This window comes from Excalfactoria chinensis, chromosome 1, assembly GCF_039878825.1.
Source record: "Excalfactoria chinensis isolate bCotChi1 chromosome 1, bCotChi1.hap2, whole genome shotgun sequence".
Classification (NCBI taxonomy): domain Eukaryota; kingdom Metazoa; phylum Chordata; class Aves; order Galliformes; family Phasianidae; genus Excalfactoria; species Excalfactoria chinensis.
Genome location: NC_092825.1, coordinates 126,101,128 through 126,125,511, shown reverse-complemented (window position 1 = coordinate 126,125,511; position 24,384 = coordinate 126,101,128). Strand labels below are relative to the sequence as shown.

The window sequence follows — 24,384 nt, the reverse complement described above, 5'->3', positions numbered from 1 at the left end:
GGACATCTTAGTGTTCAGGGGAGACCCTGAGCTGGGAAAGCTGGGACACGTAGACAGAGAAGGCTCAGGAAACGCTCAGCAAATTGTAGAAAAATAAAGGTAAAATTTGGCATTGGGCAACTAAGGGGAGCAGCAGAAACTTGTATTTAGAGAAGAACATCCTGTATCCGTCTCCCATGCGTAAAAACATGCTCACACTTCTACTGCTGTGAAAAGCTACAGGGAAAAGCATTCTTGAATACATTCATAAGGAACATCTCCAGCTAATTAAGCTTAATTTGCAATTTCTGTGCTCTGCTACCTCATTTTTTTTAATCATAGCCTAGCTTCTGCAATGGGGAAAGGGAGCACCATCTCACAGACCAGGACAAGTGCTATGCCCTCCTTTCTGACCAGAGAGTCCATCTGGAGCAGACTGGGGGGAAACTGGAAGAGGCGACATGAAGTGGAGGATTTAGAGAAAAGTGGCACATGGAAGAAAAAGCAGAAAACTGAAGCAGAAAGCGTATTTCTTATTTGTGAGCTATAAGCTGGGGTCCTTGCAAAATGATTCTGTATCTTCCGAAACCAATATGCTCGCATTTAGCTTGTGTGCTTTGAGCTAGGGGAGATATCTGGAACAGCAGAAAAATGCAAGTTGTATCCTTCTTTTGAGAAATAGCCACTGATCCAAATGCAGGGATGTGAAATCTCTATCAGGGAAGAGGGCAATGTTAAAGACACATGAAAATAAAAGGCTGAGAATCCTTGAGAAAATGGATCAGAAATTCCCCCGGTAGAAACGTATCCTTATGAGTCAGCACCTGAAATCCAGTTTCTGCTCCAGAAAACAGAACAGCTTGGTGTGTGTGTCTGCCACGCGGCCGCATTTCGCTCCATTCAAACTAGAAAGCATCCAGGCGGTTGCATTTTTATACAAATACAGCCCCAAACCGTATGGCACCAAGCAAGAAATACATGCCTTCATGCTGCACGTAGGTTTCTATTCTAGTCGCGTGGCTCAAGACCAGAAAGTTAAATGGGGACAGGGACATTTCTTCACAGTGTGGTGTGCGGTTTCTGGAAAGCACAGTGGGGAATTTTTGCTGAGGATGACCTATTTGGAGCAATACCAGCAACTTTTGAAATGCCACTCCAGAGTTCAATCAGACAAGTAACTACAGCGAACTCAAGCAGGCAGGAGAGGGGAAAGTGATAAAAGAATATTTCATTTCTGACACTAATAGCCATGGAGCAATCTGTTTGTCAGGGAGCACATGAGCTAGAAATCTGTCCCTTGTCCCTTGAAAGATGGTTTCCTAAGGATGACCATGCTGCAATGCGGGCTGTGCCAAGTGCATTTCTCTCCCTGTGCTGTGGTATCAGGCTCTGCTGTGCTGGGTAGGAGTGGGAAATGGCAACCTGAGTGGAGGCCTTAGGGCACTGCACTGTTGCCCTTCCCCGCAATGGCTCAGTGGGGATGAGAGGGCAAATCTGATAGGCATTTGCTTCTGGCACAGGCTGGGATGTGTGTTCCACATAAGCCAGTATATAGGGTGGCACTCCTCTTGTGTAGCTAACAGGTACAGCCATAGCTCACAGCACCAGGGAGCACAACCCAACCCTCCTCTGAAGCTGGTGGTATTTGCAAATTTGCCCAATGTCCAGAGCAAACAAAGGGCACGAACAACAGGAACTGACAATTTTGGCCATTTTCTCATCCAGCTTTTGCAAATCAGCTGTAAGATCCACGCGAAGCGAAATCTGCCCCACAAAATTACAAACAGCCCTTTCAGTACAAGCCTGTGTTGTTCAATGGAGCAATACTTACAGATCATTTTACATAGCTAAAGTAACATTTATACAACAATTAAAGCTTACCATTGCTGTAAGACCGAAAATTTCCTACAAATTTTATGTATTCATATGTTGGAAATTCCTTTGGGTTCAAACTTCCTCTCAGAAGATGACAATAAAACTCTAGTTCATTGTCAGCTGGATTGTTAAAAGAAGAAGAAGAAGAAATAAATATACTATTTAAGCTAAACACAACCCCAATCTTGCAGCACAAGAGCAGTGTGTTACCGCTCAAAGTCCTACACACCAAGGTGCAATAAGTGGCAGGGCCAGAGCCTCTGCAAGAGCTCTGGATGCAGCTGACCTATGTGGGCCTGTTCTCTTACACCGTCTTCACCACAGCACTGACACAATGTTGGTATACTGAGGTACAGAACGGGATCCTACAGCCATGGCTTTTTTTTTTCTGTTTAGGTTTTTCATGACTCACAGCTGTTTTGCATCTTGTGTTGGAAAACTATGCCTAATTATTTCAAAAAATCCATTAAGTTAACTTCAGCATATTAACTATGAGCTGCAAGATTTATGTATGCAGTAGATTAAGCAGCTGTACATCTCACATTATTGTGTGCTTTCTGCTTCCCTTCATCTTACCTCCTAGAGTGAATAAGTTTGAGGCAAATAAAAGGATTTTTAAGAAAAATAAATTCAATTTGGAAAAGAATTATGATGATTTTACAGCTGCTTTTCAACTACAATGCAAAACAAAGGTATGCACTGCTAGCATATCTCTGAATGGCATCTTATTTTAACGGGCTGAAATATCAATTAAGATGTGATTTGTCTCAGGCAAAATGTTACCACTGGCTAACCTATTTTCCTCAGCTGTCTCAAAAGATGCTATATTTAATAATTAACACAACTGCAAGTAGACTTAGCCTATAAAATAGATGCAATGAGTTTAATTTAAAAATAGTACCAAAGGGTCGTGCCAGGTGGCAAGATCTCTTTGAAATGCTATGAGCGTAAGTTTTATACTGCATGCCTCATTAAAAAACAAAACACAAAAAATAGCCCCCAAAAAACCTCACAACTCCTTCTGTGAGAAGTTTTTTATCCTACCCACGCCTTTTGATTTACTGGGAAAGATAAAATAAAACTTACTTTTTAGGTAATCCGATGAGGCAGAATCTGTCATAAGCATACAGGAAGATAACATCTTATAAATTTCGGAATGTTCTTGTTCTGGGAGGAAATTTAACAAATTCTGATCCAAGACATCACACTGCAAAAACAAACCAACAGAAATATTGAGAAAAAACAGCAATGTCACAACAAGCATCACCATGACATCCACATTGCAAGACGAATTCTTCGTCCAGGAGATGTTCTACCATGGACATCAATTTGTAGCACTGGCAGTCCCCTAGGATGGGGAATTGGCGGCCAAGAAGGCCAACAGCATCCTAGATGGTACCAGAAATAGTGCGGCCAGCAGGTGCAAGGAGGTGATTATTACTCTGTACTCAACACTGTTAAGGCCTCACCTCAATGCTTTATTCAGTTTTGTGCCCCTCACTACAAGAAAGACATCAAGGCCATGCAGCGTGTCCAGAGAAAGGCAGTGAAGCTGTGTTGTGTCTGGAGCACAAGCCTGATAGGGAGCAGCTGAAGGAACTGGGGTTATTCAGTCTGGAGAAAGGGAGGCTCAGAGGAGATCTTATCTCTACCACAACCTGAAAGGAGGTTGTGGAAAGGTGGGGTCAGGCTCTTCTTCTGCAGAACTAGGGATAGGATGAGAGGGAATGGCCTTAAGCCACATCAGGGGAGGTTCAGACTGGACATTAGGAAGAATTTCTTCTCACAAAGAGCAGTGCTGCAGTGGCATGGGTTGCCCAGGGATGTGGTGCAGTCACCATCCCTGGAGGTGTTGAAGAACTCTGTGGATGTGGTACGGAGGGAGATGGCCAGTGGGCATGGTGGAGGTAAGCTGACAGACTTAGATGATCTTAGTGGTCTTTTTCAGCCTTAACAATTCCATGAATTCATGGTGCCAGCAGCACAAGCCTTCTGGAGCTGAATGTCCAGGTGCTTCCAGCCTTGTGGCCAGTGGGTAGGAACCCAAAATGAATCCAACACTGGTATGGGGACTAGGGAACAGAAAGATGGATTTTCTGTACAAGGCCATGACTGGTCCATGGTGGATAAGACAAGAGCATGTCACAAGGTTGCCAAGAAAAAAATCTCCCTGTATTTGGTGCTGGGACCAACATAATGCCTGACAAGCCTACCTGAAAGGAAGTTGTGAGATAAAGTAACGTTCTAGCGGCATTAATTTGTGCTCATCTCACTGTAGACTACCTAGGACTGAGCTGACATACTGACACAGCTCCGTGTGTCATCAGAGCAGCTGCTAGCAGACTGCACATTTGTGCTGAAAATGTGTTAGCCCTGTATGAGACTGGCAAGTTATTAATCATCATCATTTATTCATGTATTTACTTAAGATTATGCTTTGGTTTCCCTCTGCTTTCCACCCATGCCTGCTGCTCTCTATGTAATTTCTATTTAGGGTAGGGAAATGCAGTGAATATACTTAGAAAATTAGAGTGGGACAGTTTGTACCCTTACCTTGATGTGATAACATATTAATTTATTCAATTACAAGTATTAAATGTGCTTGCTACTTGAATACTCCTTTTGTGAAGAATACTTGAAAATTATTTTTGTGACTTCAATATGTACCTCTTTAATACACAACCCCTTGATATTGCACGTGGTACAGTTACATTTAAATATTCACACAATAGTCACACAAAATATATTACATTGTCCACGTAATTTTGAGAAGCAAGAGCATCTGAAGGGGAACTGCTGTGCTGAGTGCAGTTCTAGGCTTATGGCACAGTGTTGGAAAAGTAATTTTCCTTCCCAATCCTTTTCTACCTGTAAATGGTAGATAATGGTGCTTGTCCACCAGTCTCACACAGGTGTCATGAGGGTTAATTACTCTCTCATCCTCTCAGCAGTAGCTGTGGGAGGGCTGGACGGACCTGCTCACTGCTAGATGTAGGCCATCTCTGCACCTGATGTGAGCTGTCACTGCTCCTCACATTCACTACTGATTTGTTGGTGACCTTGGGATGCACTTCCAGAGGTGCCCATTGTCAGGACAAGAGGCCATGGGCATAAACTGGAACACAGGAGGTTCCTTTTGAACACCAGGAGCACTTCTGTGCTGTGTGGGTAATAGAGCACTGGCACAGGCTGCCCAAGGCTGTATGGTCTCCTCCATGGGTATCTCCATGGCCCTGGGCACCATGCTCTGAGTGGCTCTGCTTGAGATGTGTTGGGCCAGAGGGACACAGAGGACTCTGCCAGCAACAGGCAGTCTGTGGTTCTGTGCTGCCCTTTGTCTCCGTATTGTGATCAAGTGCTGTGGTATCCCTTCTGTTTAGGGACAGGACAAAACAGATAGAATCTACTTCATGTATTTCATAGCTCTTGCTATTGGAGAGGTCAGGCACACATGGCCAGCTGGTGCTATGACAAAAAGCTGACAGGAGAGGGGAACAAAATGTAATCACCATAGACAAAAATGCATGTGTTGGAGGGGAAAGTTTGCAGCTTTGTCCAATTGCCTTGCAGTGGGCAGCTCTGTAAGCCCTGATGTTTAACTAAAGCACCCACCACTGTCCTTGGTCAGCAAACAGGTGCAGCACTTTCTGCCTGAGTCCAGGAGAAAGTAAGCAAGCAGTGCTTCCTCATGTGGGCTAGAAATAGGCACTCTGCCATCTGCATTTAGCTGTTTTGTGAAGCAAGGCTGGTAAGAAGGAGGAAGGGTGACCCCCTTCCCAAGGCCTGTATGGTTTCAGGGGTGCAGTGTATCAGCTGATGCTAAATGCTTGGAGTTGTGACCAGATTTACAGTAGTTCACTCCACTTTAACTACAGTCAGTCTAACCACATTAGCTAAATTAGCATCACATCAGCCGACCCTGGGAGAAGTCTCCAAATCTTGCAATAATAGACTATTTAGAATTACCACGGATGCAGTTGGTGTCTGAAAACACTCCATGGAACTTAGGGAAGCTGAACAAAAGAGAATTGTATATATATACTCTCAGCACTAGAGTCGTCCATGATTTTAATGAAAGAAAATACATCAGATTTGTGGATAGGGGCCCTCAGAGAGCCCTGCTTTGCGCTCTGCCTGATTGTGCCTTCCTTTCTGTGCTCAAAGCAGCAGATTTACACAGTATCTCTGCTATGTCCACTAAGATCAATGTTTGTAAGTACAGGGCTGCCCCCACCAGCTCAGGCTGCCCAGGGCCCCTTCCAACCTGGCTCTGTGCACCTCCAGAGATGGGGCACCACAGCTTCTCCAGGCAGCTGTGCCAGCACCTCACCATGCCCTGAGAAGAGAATTTCTATCTAAAACCTAACCTAAATTTCTTCCTTTTATTTTAAAACCATTCCCCTTTTGTCCTATCACTATCAGCTATACTCCCTCCTATTTATACTCTCCCTTCAAGTACTGAAAGGCTGCAGTGATGCTTCCCAGGAGCCTTCTCCAAACTAAACAAGTCCAGGTCCCTCAGCCTTTCTTCATAGGAGAGGTGCTCCAGCCCTCTGATCATCTCTGTGGCCCTCCTCTGGACCCGCTCCAACAGCTCCACGTAATCAGTAAGCGTATGAAAACACAGCAGTTTGCACACAGGACGGCGTTCTCTCTGTCTTTGATTTGAAGACAAATGTCAGAAAATAGTCAACCACTGGGTCCTCAACTGTTGACGATTAAAGAAAACTGGAGTAGATAGATTCAGTTCAATCTGTTGTTGCATAGCAATATTCTTGCATTTACCAGGAGCTGCCGCCTTTCATCAAGTTCCTTTCGCCTCAGAAGAAAATAATTGTTGTTCGTATTACAGGAAGGTAGCATGTGTGAAATACATTTGGCTGGGTGGAAAACACAGCACGTATTTGGAGAAAAAGTAAATAAGAGAAAAATAATTGTAATTTTCCAAAGAACGTGGGAATGGTGGCGATGAAATAATGATTTGGCAGGTATTGTTTTCTCCTGGGCATGCATTTATTTGAGACTGAGATACTAAAAAATGAGTGTTTGGATTAATCCTTCATTACTGCACCATTCCTACCAGAGCAGCCTTAGCAACACGAGCAGGATCCAGCGCAGCCCCTTTTTGCTGCATCCACAACAGCATCTCTAGAAGCAGCTCAGGTGGGGGAACAGTTGCCAGCTACCTCCTGCCCCTCTGAGTGCAGTGGGGTTTATGTCTTGTACCTCTCTCGAGCAGAATAAAGCCTTTAACAAGCTCCTTGCTGGGCTGAACTGGCTTAGAAATCAGAGATGGAAAAGATCAGCCAGGTCAACCCATCCCTCCCCTGGCCAGAGGATTCCCACAGAGCTTTTTTCCATTGAAACCCAAGTGCCTCATAGCAACAAAAAATTGAAGTGCATGAATCACGCTGAGAGGGAGCAGAGGCGATCAACAGCAGCGACTGGCATAACGCAGGGACAAAAACCCTACCTGTGTTTGCAAGAAAACATTCCCTCACCCCACCTCCCACCCTCCTGCGTCTGTTTTCAACATGGCAGGGCCCAATCCTATGGTTTTTAGTAGAAAAAAAGCTTGTGCCAGAGTTACTCACTGGTAAATGCCCTAGAAGAGGTGTGATGCTGTCAGACACGTAGATGATGCTCCCACCTGTGGTTACTGCTATGATGAAGCCGTCCAATGCCTAAGGAAAACATGCAAGTGGAGAGCGCTTTAGTAGGGAAGAGGGGGGTAAACAACATGTCTCACTGAGTGTTGATCAAAACCGTTTTACTTCAGCACTGTATTGTTGTTAAGTCGAAGGAACGTTATCTCTCACTGCAGAACAGTAATTCTCTGATTTTACAGTCTGATTTAACTTTTACAACACTCTTTGTAGTCTAGCAAAACCTACTATTGAAGCAACAAAGGGCTCACAGGAATATTTCATGTCTCGGTTTTTAAATTAATCACACATTTTAATAATGCAAAATGACTAAGACTGGATCCCTTGGAAGTTATTAAAATGAACATTTGAGCTCTGTGTAAATATCAAAGGACGATGAAAGGATGCAGTCCTATCTCAAAATGGTAGTTCTCTGCAAAACCAATAAATCTCAGTTTGTATTAATGTAACGTTGTATATTACTGGGCTTTCATGTTAGTAAAAGCAATGCAAATGATCAAATAATCCTTAGTCTGACTTTTAATTGAGTGATTTATTCTAAAGGTCATGGTGCTGGATTACTCATTCAAAGAGAAATTCTCCCTTCCGCAGAGATCCTTCCCCACTCGGGTCCCACCTTGTCGTGAGCCCCCTCGTGCTCAGCACTGAAGGGAATGCCTTATCCCGGTCCTCTGCACAGCAGCAATTTCACCTTCAAAATTAGTTCCTTCTTTATTTAGAGCTGCAAAGCTTGGAGATCAGTCTCCTTCTAAGTTAAATCTAGGTAGATTTCCAGATTTAAAGCAACGTTTCACCCACTATGAGCAGAACACCTCAAAAATTCAGAGTCGATATCAGGTGCTCAGAGACAGTATTAAAGCCTCATCATGACTGAGGAACCACTGGCAAAGTGCCTCCAGGTGGAATGGGACAGTGCTTTTCTCTGCCAAGTCACCGGTGACCTAGAGCTGGTGCTGACTGCCCTATTAAAGCAGCATAAGTACCATGAGCAGGACTGAAATTTCAGGTGTACTCCAAAGACAGGTGTGTGGCCAATAGCCTGGTGGTGGTGGCGACAGCGGGTCACAAACCCTCCCTGCAAATCTGGGCACCCCTCCAAGGTAGGCTTGGATCCTGTGAGGTGCAGAACATCCTTCTCCCCTGCTGACTTCAATAAGGGTAAGAATTCTAAGAGCACTAGAAATGCTAATTGTTTGGTAAAAAAAATAGGAGAGCACCAAGCCTTGAATAAAGACACAAACATATGTTCCTTTTTTTTCCAGAGAATGCTGAGCACCCACAACTACTTAAGTCAGTGGGAATCTGCTGGTGCTACAATCCTTTGAAAAGCAGGTCAATAACTTATACCCCAGTGGAAGAGTATGCGTTTAGCATTTCTGAAAACCCTCCAGCTGCTATAGTTAGTTTGATTTTGTTAATCTAAGTGCAGAGGATATGTTTTTCTTTGGTACAGTACATTCAAGCTGTTTTCTAAAAGGCATGATATCTGTTAACCCTCAGAAGAGAGCAGTGGTTTCAGAAGGCAGCTGGATCCTGCGTGTTACTATGGTGAAGGATGGTTTTTCTTTTATTTTTTTTTAAATCTAGTCTTTATTTCATACCCAATGCAAATCATACAAAGTGACTCACGTCAGACTTTTGTGGTAAGATCAAGTTAATGTGTGCATACATAATTCTGTGTTTATTTACTTGCAGTCCCCTTCCATCATGAAGATGGCATGTGGCCCATCAAAGCTTTCTCTACTGCAACAACCATGGATGGATCAACAGATCTTGGTCGTCATGTGTAATTTTCTTATTTTTCATTCAATAAAAAGGGGCTGTTTTCAGGAAAGCTGATGTAATTCTGTGGTAAAATAGGACTCACAGAATCACAGAATCGTAGGGGTTGGAAGGGACCTCCAGAGATCATCGAGTCCAACCCCCTGCCAAAGCAGGCTCCCTACAGCAGGTTGCACAGGTAGGCATCCAGGCGGGTCTTGAATATCTCCAGAGAAGGAGACTCCACAATCTCCCTGGGCAGCCTGTTCCAGTGCTCCGTCACCCGCACTGTAAAGAAGTTCTTGCGCGCATTCGTGCAGAACTTCCTATGCTCCAGTTTCTGGCCGTTTCCCCTTGTCCTGTCTCCACAACTCTTTTGAATCAGTGCTTGAAAAACTCTTTCCCATTCTTTGATAACAAAAAAGGAAGAATTTGAGAAGTCTTGTCCAAATGCTAATAAAATAAGATTTGAGCAAAAACAAGAAAAAAGAAGTGACTACTGAACATCTGTCTCAGGAGAACATTCCAATACCCAACATCAGCTTGAAGGGCATGGAAACTCACAGTAGCAGGAAGGTGTTTTATAAACTAGGAAGCTTGAAAGAGAGTGTTTTTTTACTGTGCAGCTGATACAAGCAGAATCAACAGACATCTACCAACATATTGGTTCCTGAGAGAACTGTTTTAATGCAGACTGAAGGAGCAATGTACGTCACGCTCCTGAGCTCAAATAATTGGGAGTCAGTGGTCATGGGTACAGCACAAGCGAAGTATCTCTCAACCCTGAATATAGGGGATCTCATCACAGTCAACTTCAGCATGTTTACTATGGGAGAAGATCATCGTTAAAGGAGGTTTTAGCTGTTACTAAAAGAAAAGTACATTTTAGCATCTCATTTGCATTTCATCTCTACGTGCATAAACGCCATTGAGTCACCTCCCTTCAAATCCCAGCTAGTGTTAAAAGCACCTATGGTGTAATTTAAAGATAATTTAAAACCTATCATTGCAAAATAACCCTGCTCTCTATTAGAACAAAAAGTGTTTGATAAGGGTCTGAAAATTCATTACAGTGGAAGTATTAACTGCATCAAGCCTGCAGGAGTTGTCAGGCTTTATCTGCTTGTACAGCACCTAGCACTAAAGGGACATGACGCTGCTGCTTTGTAGGTGCTACTCTTGCATAAATATTAATAATAGTGCATTATGAGTTCAGAAGATAAACTGCTGCATGCCCTTTCCCTCACCCCTGGTTGTGAAAACAAAATGTAATCTGTGATTCTAATCTCTCTTTTGGACTGTAATTCTTGGAGCTCTGTCTGCACCTTTGCAGGGTGCTGCAGCAGCAGTGCTGCTGGTGCGAGGGTGAGCAGCAGCTTTATGTGCCAACTCTCACCCCTTTGCTTGATGGGCAAACACAGTGGTACCTGAAACCTCTTTTGGAGCTGCAAACCACATTTTATTCAGGAAGCATGGGCATTTCCACAACTGCTAGGCAAAATGAGCAGAGCCGTATGTGTGTTCACCTCCAACATCAGCTGGGTGAATTCCTCGTTGCTGAGAAATGAAGGCTTCCAGTCCTGCTGAATTTCAGAAATCTCTGTCTGTGCCGACACTTCTAGACAAATAAAACATTCAATTTTTAAAAATTCAGAGAAACTTGCATTGTGCGAGACTACATATGAAAAGGTAGAAACTACCAGTAGCTTCAAAAGCTTCATTTTTCAAGTACAAGTTTTGCATAGAGAGAGAGAAAATAATGACTGCCTAAACTGAGCCCAAGTCTGAAGTGTTTTCCTCACTTTTTATTCATCTCAGCTTGAACCAGCTTCTGTGGGAGCTCGTATTCACCTAGCTGTTGGCATCAGTCAGCATTACTAAAGTATTGTTCAAAAGATAAGAACATTTGGCACACAATTAAGATCAAGATGAGGTTTGGCACATGCCAAATTGGTACTTACTATGTGCTGCTTAAAAATTAGGACACCCGGGAGTTAGAGTTCAGCCTACAGCCACTGTGTCAAATGAGGAACAGCAAGAAAATCCCTCTGGAGAAGACTCAAAGCCCCATAACCCCAAACACCAGAGGAATTTCTCCATTCACCAAAATGCAAGTGATACATGGCCATTGCTTCACTTGTATTTTGGGAAATGTAAGAGTTGGAGCACTGAGATTTCCTCCCAGATCCTGTCAGAAGGAGGTCTCCCATTCTCATGCCCTCATAGGCATGTCCCCATAGATGGTGCACAGGAGGATGGCCCTGCTGTCAGCAAAGCCCATGGATGAGTGGTGCCTGAGCGGAGTGCAGACACACCAGAGTGCCAAATCATGACGTAACAGTGAAATATGGTGCCATACTAGGGATAGCTGGGCACATTGTGGTAAGCTCCAAAAAACAGCACCTTGTGCTAGCTTTGCCTGAGAGCTGCATTACCAGATTTGTCAGACAGTGTTATGGGGTAGATCTTATGATTTACAGAGTCAGGTGCTGGTTTTGTTCACTGCTCACTCTGCTTCTCCAAACGGGCTTCATCATTCAGTGCTGGTAGCAAGGGGATGCTGAGCGCAGCCTGCCGTTTTTCCTTTCAGCACCACCTGCTAATTAATCCTATTGATTAACACTTACAGAGCACGCAATACCCAATGCTCCTTATTCCAAGCACATAGGCAAACTGGCTAGGGAAATGAAAATGGCTCAGTGCTATTAAAGAGAGTAAATTTATAACATTTCCTATGCACACTGTCTCCTAGAAATAAATGGAAGTTCTGTTCCAGGTTTATGAGTGGAGACACAGTGAGTTCAGCTTGCTGTCTGCACTGCTGGGGCTGTCACAGGCAGCTGGGATGGTCTTACACGGAGATATGAAAACCAGACGAAAGAAAAGTAGAGATCAGCCCCAGCCAGATTTGTATTACACAGTCTCAAAGTAGAGGATGCTTTCAGCTTGGGAAAGCTGATATACACAAAACATCAACTGCTAGAAGAATTACTTGAGATTTGTGAGATTCTGCGGATTATAAAGAAAGAGACTGTTTACGAAACCAAAAATTCTAAAAGTTGACCTGCTCCTCTGCTATAACTAAAATCTTGGTTTAGCCTACTAAGTGAGAGGGAAATGCGATTGAATAAAGCAGATCCAAACCACTCTGTAGATAATCAACATTTTAAACGGTGATGCTTTGTATTATATTGTGTGACTACTAATCTAGTTTAAAAATAGATAACGTTTACTGTTTTTAGCGAGTGCACAAAACCAGTCACAGTTTGACCCAATTTCTGTGGAAGGATTTATGACTGTTTGATTTCTTTTACCCAGTTGTTCTCCTAGAAATGAAGTGCCTTTTGTAGTAAATCATTTGGGCTATCAGCCACACTTGTCTACACTTTTTCAAGACTTGTATGGTTGCTCTTTGCTTGGCTTTTATAACTGAGCATGCTCACACTTTGCTTAACTCTGTCTTGGGTAGCTAAAAAAAATGTGTCACTACTATCACTCTGTAACAAATATATATATCCCACTTTGTGGGACCAAGGATGTTCCCCATAGTCGCCTGCTAAATTCTCAACCTCTTCCTCATGGAAAGAGAGCAAGAGGACCCCAAGTCAGTCTGGATTTGTAGAGCAGAAGTACTTCATCAGTCTTTTTTTGCTGCTGGAGGATGTGCGTGCATCAGAGGCCCTTCCATGTGTGCTCATTGTGCTGACTGGAAACGAGACCAATGGAGACAGAGCAGCAGGGTCAGGGATTTCTGCAGTGTCTCAGAACCTTTCTGAGACACCTCACTGTCACTGTATTTGCAACCTAAAACAAGCTCCTGCCTTTCCAAGGCCAAAATTGCATGCAACGGCATGCTCTACAAACATGATATTGCTTTCTGCTTGGGTAAACCAAGCAAAGCTTTCTGTGGACGCAATTTGCTGACACTGACTTCAAAAAACTGGGGCCTTTCCTGGTTTGAATTTTCTGCTCTCTGTGGAAATAGAGTCCTACAGAGTACACTGAGGAGCAAGCGGCTGATCAGACTGTTTCTGTACTTTTCTGTAGAAAAGCTGAGGTGATTGCTTTGTTCTTCTTCTCAGAATATTGCCAGTTTCAAGGAGAGGAATCTTCCCTCCAGCCCCATGCTTCTCTTGTCCAAAGCATCCCTTTTCTTCACATGAGCTGCAGGGCACAGCTGCCTCCATTCCTGACATTCACCCCCTTCCATAGCAGGTTGAGAGCCATTCTCAACTAAAGAGCAACCAAGGAGATGGATCTGGGCAGCACAATGACTGTAAATTATCTTTTTAGAAGCCATGAGATAGAAAAAGATACCTTACATTGTCATTTTTAAGCTCCTTGAGCCATTTTGATAATCACTGAAGGAAACAGGATTTTGTAAAAGCGCTTGGCAAGTGCATGATGAGCTGCTGTAACTCTTACCATTGTGTTTCTGCAGAAAGCCAATGACTTTTTCCAGCACAGTAGTTTTGTCCATTTTACGGGTGTTGCCTGGAAGCATTGAGCTGAGCTCCTTGATGAGAACATTGAACTGATCACGCCTCTTCTTTTCAGACTTGTTACGCGAAGCCCTGTAGATGGAGAAAAAAGAGATGAGAGGAGCAAGAAGAGAAATCAACACATACCTCCTCTTTGTAATGCATGCATGTGGAAATCAGCATGCTGTATGCCTCATTATGTAAAGACTGGCAGTGGCAAATCATTCACAAAGGAGCAGAGTGGGGACTGATGAAACTATGGGACATACCCATCTTGGCAGTTTTAAGAGAAAGGAACTCCAGTCCTTCAGCTTAGCACTGCACTGGAATGGGGTCCACCTAGAGACTGTCTTGTTGTGCAAGTCCTCTGGGTACATCTAAGCTGGGTTACAGAAAGCCATGGGGCTGTTGTCTTCCAGTCATTCACATCAGGGAGCTCAGCAGAGGCTCCCACCTGGCTCATATGCCCCCTAGCTCAGTCTCATTTCCAAGATCACCAGGGCAAAAAGGAGGGATGACTGATGCATGCATCTCAACTCAGCACGGATGAGGGTCAAGGCCAGGACATACACCCAGATGTGGGGCTCAGAAGTGCTAGCATGGCCATAGCTTCTTGCCCATAATGCCCGAGTGCCACTGGGTGAATCATTTTAGGTCCAAATGTCACAACTCTTCAGGTGTGAAGTGGTGACACCACACCTCTCAGCCAGTCCTACCTATTTCCATTGCAGGCTCATCAGGGAAAGCCTACTTCTTCTGCCATATTTGATGAGCTCATCAGAAGACGGGACGTGATTTCATCTGGGGTTTTTTAGCAACTTCATGACATTGTCATTAAGCTGTTGATAATCTTTTCAGCTTGTGTACTTTATTTATTTTTTAAACATATACAAAGCTTTGCACAAATAAAGGATTCTGAATGATCCCCAAAAACATGACAGTCTTTCTACATGAAGACTATCACTCAGATTTCCGTAGCTATGTCAAAATAAGTGTGATCCAGAAGATGTGTTTGTTCTTCTGAGAGGTCACCAAGCAGCAAGATTTGCCTCATTAATGACATAAAGACCTAAAAATCTTGTTATATGTAGGCAGGAATGCAAAACCAAGAGACCAGTTCTCCTTCTGAGCATCTCATCCCAGCTAATTCTGCTGTACCTTGTAAGCAGTTCTGTCCACACACTTGTGAAAATGAGAGCAGAATTTAGCCCAGCATTTACATCCCCCCAAGGACCAGTCCGGCAATAAACATCTTCAGCAGAGAAAACACTGCAGAGGCTTCTGGATGTTACTACCAACAGAGGGCTGGGTAATTTTTGTTTGTCTTGCTCTCGACCCTGAACACACTTGGAGATGCACTGGATAGAAGCCAGCGTTTGATTATTTTACAGCTTGGAACACGAGAGATTGGGTGGATACTGCCTGACTGATTCCAGCCTGTTCTTATTGCAGTGCAAAAGGCTGTCAGAACAAGATGTGAAAAGCTCCATCCTTATCCTATTTCTGTACAGTTCAAGGGGACTTAAGGAATGCCAACATTTCACTTTCTCATAATTCAGTCCTCAGTTCATTTTAAGCTCAAAGGGTCTTGATCCTCCTGAAAATAAAGTACCAGCCGTCTATAGGGAAAGTGTTGCTTTGCCAAAATAAAGATGCTTTGACAGAAATATAAAGTACCTATTTTTAACACTTGACATTTTATTCACATAGGAAACATAAAAACTCCTTTAATAGAAATAACTCTACCAAGACCTGAATCGATGATCACAGTCAAATCTTAAAAAAGGGGAAAAGAGGGGAAAAAAACCCCACAATTAGGTCATCTAAACTATTAAAGTATGCTTGTGAGTGCTTTAGATCAGTCCAGTTGTAAATGCCTTAAATAATGCAGGTTTCATCACTTCCCTTGGAAGATTACTCCCTCGCCTTGTTTACTTCATTGCTAGGCCATATCACTTACAGTAAGCCAAAACAGCCTTAATTCCACACCGCTCATCCCAGTTCTCCTCCCTCCCCGCTACTCCAAAAAATACGCATACCCATGGGGGAAGGAGAAGCAGTATGAATAAAATTTGGAATTGTAGTGAATACAGCTAGAGGCAATACAGGATGGCTTAAATTCAGAAAGATCAAACCCACCAATTCAAATGTGTTCTCCACAGCCATTTTTATTCTCACATACTTGCTGCTTATTGTCTTAGAAAGAAGCCAATATGTGTTGACCAGCAGCTACTGCACTGTGCTGATCTACAATGAAATGTGACTTTACACTAAATTTCCTGTTTCTTTTGGCTGCCCAGTGGATTACATTACACATGCATCAGAGCAGGTAGCTGTACCATATACTTTAATCCAGAGTCTTAAATTTACATGTTATTGGAGTGGAAAATGGCAACTGCCGGTCCTAATTTATTAAGTGTTGTCTCAAGGTTTACTCCAAACTGATTTTGGCTGGAATTTGCAGTTCAAATTGATTGCTAAATATATATATATATATATATATATATATATATATATATATATATATTCGTATATATATATATATGTATGTATGTATGTATACAAATAATTTTCTATTAGTTGAAAGAAACTGCAAGAAAAGGGGTTAAGAAAGAGGAAAAAAAAAAAGCCTTTTGTTTGATATTAATAGATCTATAAAATGAAGTACACTTAATCTAGCATCAAAAAATTGAAAATGAAATTACAGCTTCTGATCTCCGTAAGAGCAGAATGTTCAGCCAATGGCTTCTCCCACATTTGTCTTTCTTTAAAGCTTTGTAACAAACCACGCAGCTTTATAAATGAATCTTGGTGGTTCTCATATACTGTAGTAACTGTAGACTTCTGTGAAGCCTCCTATGATCAGGCTGGGGGGATTCGGAAAAGATTCTTCACCAGAGGGTGGGGGGCATGGAACAGGCTGCCCAGAGCAGCAGTCACAGCCCCAAGTGCCGGAGTTCAAGGAGCATTTGGACAGTGCCCTCCGACACAAGGCTTGGATTTTGGGTGGTACTGTGTAGAGCCAGGGCTTGGATGCAATGGTCCTTGTGGATCTCTTCAGGATATTCTACGATTCCACAAATTCAAACTTAGCTTCCAATTTAGACTTATTTCTAAAAACCAAGAAGTACTTAAATTGCAATTTGAAGAAGTGATTTCCTCTTTGCATCTTGAAAGTTATCTTTTCTTTCATCCACCTTAGAGCAGGCCTGCCCCAGGGCACGTCAAAAACTTCCTCCCTGAACAAACGGCATGAAAATCACACCAGATGGTGATGACAATCGCCGATCGTGAGGATACGCCTATTTCTATTTTTGTCCTTTGTGTGTTCATTTAACGCATTTTTCTTTCAACAATGCTAATATCTGGAAAATGAGATCTTAAGCACGATGAGTGGTGATGCCAGATAGATGTGGGCTGCCCACTGCCCTCCACCTCCTTCACCCAAGGAATGCAAGTTCATCGTACACTCGTCAGGTCCTAGTGCACTAAAAAGACAGATCGTTTGGTGATGTGATGAGAAAGAAAGCATCCATTCCCCAAGACCACCCTGCCTGCAGGTGTTTGTGTTCTTTGTGGATGTCTCGGCACAGCCACATGCTGTACCATGCCCCTATTTTATCAACCAAACCCCACAAAGGGCAAAGCAGGTGATTCCTTGCAGCCCTGCATACATTGGAGGAGGGAGCAAAGGAGAGTGTCTGAGCGTGGCTGCAGTGTGTACTGACCTATATTGGGGAGAAAAGGCTGCAGGGAAAGAAAAAGAGGAGAAGGAATCAAAAGAGATGAAACTGGATCAACTAGTTGTGCCTAGACTGGAAATTACTCTCATTAGGGAGAACGATGGGAAAAAAAATGCATGCAACCGGAGGCTCCCTCTCAAGCAATTAGATTGCAGGCTGCAGTATTGATAACACTCCCAGAAAAATAAATAAATAAATGCTTTCCAACAGCCTTTGTGACACTGTAGATGCCAGCCAGATTGGACAATTATTAGTGTTTTATTGCATGGCTCTTCTGCCTTAAAGCACAGCCCTCCCCTGCCCACAAAGTGCTCGCAACAATTTCCTGCCTACGTATCAGCTGGGACTTCATCGCGGAGCAAAGAATACATGGAAATAAATGTTTCTGCCACTTTAGGGCTGACACAGCACTTTGAACAGCCTTTCCCTGTTATGAAAATAACTTCTGCGTGTTCTCATCACCGTAAGGTAGGCATTGATGAGTAAATGGCCACCATACAACAAAAAGCACCCCACATTTTTAACGTTCCTCTCCTTTTGCAATATGCTTCTTGTAAAAAGAAAGTAATGTATTTTTATACACTCTGAGAGCTGTGATGACGTGCTACAGCAGCAGGACTGTGTTGTTGGTTCTTCAGGCCTTGTGCTCTGCACTAGTGTGAAAAAACACACCCTTGCTTTTTTTGACCATTTCTACAGGAAACATTGGTAAGTTATTTTCCTCTTACAGGGCGGCCAGGACTTGCAATCTGCGATACGGCAGTTTTTCAGGATGGGTTTGGCTTTATTTTCCTCTCTTCTTTTTGATTATTTGATTTGAGATAAAGCAGCTTCTGCAGCAACAAGCACCATTAAGCTCACCAAGAGTTAAAAGAGTTCAAAAAGGAAACATGCTCACCTCTTTGCCCTGTCTTTCTCATCTTCATCCATTAGATTGTCTAAGCAGTTTTTCCTGTGGAAGGAATGAGAGAACCATTATGAATCGTCACGTTGTTAGCTCTGCTTTCAGGTTAATCTCAGAGTCACGCTATTTCATTCTAATAACAGAGTGATGATATCCAGGTCAGATAAATGTGTCAGCAGTGCTTTATGCCACAGTCCGTGATTTTAAGAAACATCCATTGCAGACAGCATTACTCCTCAGCGTCACACTAGCTGTAGGGGCTGCAGCCAGGGATCAAAGCTCCCAGGCACAACACTGCGTGCCAGCACTGTACAGAAACAGACATTTCTCAGGGGATTTTCAGTGTCGAGGATGCTCTCTGCCAGCTTGCAGGCTGCATGAGCCCCAGGCTGAGAGCAAGTTGAGGAGGCATTGGAGGTGCTCCCATATTCCCCTCAAATGCTTCCTCCAGCCCCTCACTGCACCCATTTACTGAATGGGCAGCACCACATTGCTAGGCTGGCCCAAGCATCTTTACCAAAGGCCCGGTGTAATGACATGCAGTGATAGCACTCGCAATAATCAGCAAGTTTTCCATTTCATGCTTCCTCAAAATGTAGAACATGAGTAACGCTGGAGAGGGGAGGAGGGAAGTTAATTGCTGCACATTATTTAAGCCCATGGTATTTGCCACCTATGAGTCACACAGTGCCTGTTTCCAAAATGTCTTATTAAAAATCAGGAGTGAAAAGTTATCAATAGAAAGAACAGTGGATAAATTCCCTCCTTCTGTCAGTGGCACTTTCGCAGTCCTCTTCCACCTGCTCATTACTCAATGGTTAGCTAAGAACACGGAACAACCCTGCAATTTTTTATCAGATATAAGAGGAAGGAGAAATTAAAGCTGTGGGTCACTGATTGGAGGGTAAAGCTGGTGTTTCACGGGACTCTATGTTTTGATGGAGCAGCATAAATAGAAAATACAAAGGCTGAAGGGCTGGCAAATGTAAGTTGCTGAATTCCATGATACAGAAAATAAATAGCAGGATATAGTTTTTAGGTTTTTTTCTTATTTTATTTTATTTTATTTTATTTTATTTTATTTTATTTTATTTTATTTTATTTTATTTTATTTTATTTTCTCTTCATATATTTCTTTGGCTTTGAAAACAGACAAGTCAGCCATAGCACAGTCCGTATTTTAGGCCAGGAAAATGTATAGTCCCTGTTAAATTTTCTTTACCAGCATTCTACAAATCCTACGGGTGATTATTCACCAAGTGCCAAAATGGGGCTGGCAGCCCAACGAGGGAATTTTCAAATAATTCATGCAAAAGTGTAATGATAAACTCAGCGGGTTTTTTTACTGTCATTTGCTCACTTGCTGAATCTGCAATGCCCAGCTATGTCACTGGAGAGCAAAGAAGGCATTGGCAGTACAGCAAGGACTGGCATTTAGGACTCTGTTGTCTCTCTTTGCTAGAGCTTTCCTTGCAAGGCTCCACTGCATTGGAGGAAGTTTTTCACTCAGAGTTTTTTACTGGTGACACACTGGAACAGGTTGCCCAAGGAGGTTGTGGATGCCCCATCCCTGGAGGGATTCAAGGCCAGGCTGGATGTGGCTCTGGGCAGCCTGGTCTGCTGGTTGGTGACCCTGCACATAGCAGGGGGGTTGGAACCAGATGATCATTGTGGTCCTTTTCAACCCAGGCCATCCTATGATTTTGTGATCTATGACATGATATGAGGCATAGGGCAGTGTCAGCAGAAGACTCTCTGAATCACTGATGATCCTCCTCTGCTGCACCAGGGGCTCCTCTGTTTGCAGCAGATTCCCAGCAGAAAGTGGGAACATGGGGGCTAGAGCTCTGGGTGGCGATAGATGGTGCATCAGGATAGGTGCTACTCAGCCCCATCTGCTTCTGCATGTCATAATAGACCTCTGGGAAGTGGCTTCCTATAGCTGAACTGCATGTCAAGGAATTACATTGCAGGGAAGCTCCTCCTCTTACCAGAAAGCAACAGGTCTGACTGATCTGCTCTGCCAGGGACCTAACTAGACCCATACAGCAATTCACAGCCAGACTCCAACACACAAGGTTTCTTACTGACTAATATGAAATTCTGGACCCAGAGTGCTAATTGTCATTTTACTTCTGCTTGCTCACATGGCAAAATCTCCAGAGTATCATAAACGTTGCTAACAGTGTTTGCAGGTACATTTGTAATGTATGAAATTAAAGCAGTTCTCCATAAAATAGATACAGCAGAATCTGGCACTGCTGTCTGGCTCCCAACGTGCAGAACCAGCTCGTTGCTAGCTGAGGACTTGCACACCAGCTTAGTAGCCAGGTTCCTTCTGCAGCAAACCATGACCCTCCCTGCCCCTGAGCCACTGAGCTCTGCCAGAGGGCTTCCCTTATTAGGAGTCTGGGACAAAGAGTAAATCAATCATCAGGGCTCTATACAACATGTATAGAAATATTTTATTTTGTGTGCTTTCCTTTTAGTTTTTCTCTGCTTTTCAAAATGAGTGCTTCTTCAGCTAGTGGGGAAACGGGGCATCCAGGAAACAAAACCATGCACCCCTGGCTCAGTCATTAGATGCGGAATTACAGCACCAACATCTTCTCCCATTCATTCGTACAGTCACTAGCTGCTTGGGAAAGGAGTAATACAGGGATGGTGCCAGCTCTCTGCAGGGACTCCCCAGGAGAAAGACTGCATGTGTTTATTTTGATACACCATTTTCCCAGCGGACACAGAGCTCACACTGTAAAATTCCCCCGGTCCTGATAAGGATCACCTCATGGTACGCTGGAAGCATGTTTTTCAGTGAGTTAGTGAGGTTAGTTTCCCTCCTTACTGTCTTACTACTGCTCACGAGGATATACTGTAACATGACTGACACCCAAAATACAAGTAAGCAGCTGTTGATTTCTCAGTAAATTGCCACGTGGCGAGCTAATCTCATCTCCTACAAATCAGTCTGACATTTAACAGGAATTTTCAATCACCTTCAGTTAATTCAGCTGAATTACATCTCTCTGTCAATAATGATGAAGACAGAGATGTAAATCTCCCCCAGAGGCCCAGGGCTGTGCCTGGGGTAGCTTGGTGGGTACTCACAGCACTTGTGTTCCTCCAGCCCTACACCAGGCAGTTTAGGGGGAGTTATGTGCTCTTCCTCCCCTTTCCTCTCTAGCATGGTGGGTTGTCTCATGGGTGTTCCACAGCATGGGTTTGGAGGGTGCTTGCCTACACAGGGGAGCAGTGCTGTGGCTCAGCACTAGCAGCTGTACTCCCTTTCCAGCTAAGGCAGAGCGCGAACAGGAGGTAGCACGGACTGAAAAGTGGAGTATTGCTTTTGCTGGGAGGAAGAGAGAAAGAACTGCAAATCATAGGATCATTAAGGTTGAAAAGACCTCTCAGATCATCCAATCCAACCAGCAGCCCACCCCCACCATGCCCACTGACCACGTCCCTCAGTGCCACATCCACACGGCTCTTGAACACCTCCAGGGAACAGTGACTGCACCACCTCCCTGGGCAGCCTGTGCCACTGCAGCACTGCTCTGTGTGAGGAGAAATGTTTCCTAATATCCAACCCCAAATGGGAAACGAGGGGTCACAGGTAATGACTGACCATCTGAACATTTAAAATGGCTTGCTCTGTGTTCCTCTGACATGGATGAAGCACTTGGACATCGCACTGTGACAGCTATGGTGTATACACACAGAAAGGATTCATATAAGTGCAAATCAGAATAAACCAAGAGATTTGTAGACAAATTTAATGTAACCCTCCAAATTTACTTTTCAGATGGAAATCTCTGAGCTGTCACAAGAACACACAATCCATAGCTAAATACAGCACAGGACACCCCTACCAATCCAAACTGATGTACAAAAATGTAAACTGAATAGACTGAACACAATTTAAGAAAAAAAAAACCCTCACTTTCCTCATGATAGAGATTGTCATTTGAGAAGGCGCTGTGCTTTTTCAGTGGGAGAAAGGCAGTCTGCAGTTACTAGAGGTCATGTAATGCTGCAATTGTTATGGGAATCACTGTTTTTACAATCAAAGGAGAAGTCCAGCAGCACAGTATGAGTCTGGGTATAGAGCTATGACTGCCTTTGCCTGACAGTGTGCAATTCGGTCTTGCTTTAGTCAGTGGTTTACTACATTCTGTTTGCACTGAAGAAGAGGTTTACAGGTTTCCAAAGAAGACCCAACACAAAAAGAAAAGAAGAAGGAAACTTTTGGAGGAAATACTGGACCTCGTATAACTACGGGCTTCTCCACATTTCACACATATGTTTACAGCGAATCTTTACGCGGTGACTGGCTTAAAGCAAAACAGGCATTAAAAAAATAATCCAAATGCAGTCAATGAAAATGATGTAATTTGACAGAAATTAATGCTCCACTCTTCCAAACTGGGGTTGGCAGGGACTGCTCACAGGTAATGCAACTGAGTGTTATGTTATTATAATGAGGAGAAGTAAGGGCTCACACTGTTCTTTGTTTTTATTCTTTATTTAGCGAGCAAAGGTATTCTTTTCTGTCCAAGTGTTGCACCTATTGCTATGAGCTGTTTAGCAGCTTCCCCTGTTGCCCTGTTGGCAGTTTGAGTTCGGGGTGCAGAATGCGTGAGCCCCCTATAGGTGCGGCATCCTTTGCATCTGTCTGAGCTAGGAGGAGCACAACTGATGCCAGCAGCGCAGTGCTGCAGGGAGGGCAGCCAGGGTGAGCGCAGGGCATGGCATCCTTTATATCTAGCTTGTGAGCAAGGCGTAAAGTTTGTACAGAGCCTGGCGTTCCTGACGGAGATCAGGATGTGCATGCTTGTTATCTTCCTTATTATGATTGTTACTGAATGACTAATGCCACTCAGACTTCAGTGAGCAGGATAAGTGAATCCGTGGGTCCAGCCCCATGCTACTCTCCCCTCACACGGCTGCAAACAGAAAGGCAAACAAATTAAAGTAACATTAATCAGCAAAGACTGCCATCTGTATAACTCCGAGCACTTTTCCGCGTGCCCGTCCCCTTCCAGCAATGCTAAACAGGATTAGCCTTCCGTGGGCGGACAGGAAAAGTAGGTCAGTTCGGTAACATTGCTGCGTGTGATGAACGGAGGACGTGATTGCAATGGTCTGCTCACAGCCTGCTCTCCTGCAGAGTGGGACCTGGGCTTGTCACACGGCCCTCATGAGGGAAAGCCTGTTCTTCTGGGAAGGGCAGCCCCTTCACAGAAGGGTAGTACCTGTATAGAAAAGCAGGGATATGGCAAAACAGGGATGGTGGGATGGAATTGACTGGTTTAACAATGAAACTGAGGCACGGGGCACTTAAAGGCTACATCATTACTGTTTTTGCATATCTGTATTCCTCCTTTCTTACAAAATTATGCAAAATTGTGCTGTGTGTAACTACTGTAAAATCAGGAAAAATAGGACTTAGAAAACTAGGGTGCACAGCCTGACTTTTGTCAAAGGTTGTGCACGAGCAATGTGGCAGGAGATAGTAAATCATCCACTGGAGTTACTGTATTTCTGCATTGACTTTATTGGGTGTGTAGGGGTGGTGTCTGGAAAGCCAAAGTTCACCTACAGTTGACACTTGCAGAGAACATCAGTGGCAACAAGAAGAGCTTGTTCTGCAATACCACAGCAGTAGAAAGTTGAATAAGGAAAGACTGCTACAAAACTGGACGGGTGGGTGGATTAATGACAGCAAAGGAATCACAGAATCATCTGAGTTGGAAGGGACATTTAAAGGTTATTTATAGTTCAAACCCCTGCAATGAGCAGAGACACCTACAGACTAGATCAGGTTTCTCAGAGCCCCATCCAGCCTGACTCAAGGGACGGGACTTCTACTATCAGTCTGAGCAACCTATTCCAGTGCCTCACCACCCTTACTGTAAAAAAAGTTCTTCCTTATATCCGATCTAAATCTCCTCTCTTTCAGTTAGAAACCATTTCCC

General features: G+C 43.7%; 1 protein-coding gene across 8 annotated transcripts in view; it reads right to left on the bottom strand.

The window, feature by feature from the left end:
- Nucleotides 1-24,384, bottom strand: part of NPAS2 (neuronal PAS domain protein 2) — a 96,529-nt gene that overhangs the window by 30,434 nt on the left and 41,711 nt on the right. For 7 of the 8 annotated variants that reach the window (XM_072355935.1, XM_072355992.1, XM_072355945.1 and 4 more), the window contains 6 exons: nucleotides 18,404-18,457; nucleotides 13,707-13,855; nucleotides 10,808-10,899; nucleotides 7,449-7,538; nucleotides 2,941-3,061; nucleotides 1,861-1,974 (listed from right to left, as the gene is read on the bottom strand). In XM_072355935.1, the coding sequence (XP_072212036.1) occupies nucleotides 1,861-1,974; nucleotides 2,941-3,061; nucleotides 7,449-7,538; nucleotides 10,808-10,899; nucleotides 13,707-13,855; nucleotides 18,404-18,435 (598 nt within the window). In that variant the 5' untranslated portion in view covers nucleotides 18,436-18,457. The remainder of the gene's footprint in view (nucleotides 1-1,860; nucleotides 1,975-2,940; nucleotides 3,062-7,448; nucleotides 7,539-10,807; nucleotides 10,900-13,706; nucleotides 13,856-18,403; nucleotides 18,458-24,384) is intronic. The other variant, XM_072355955.1, reaches the window with a different exon arrangement.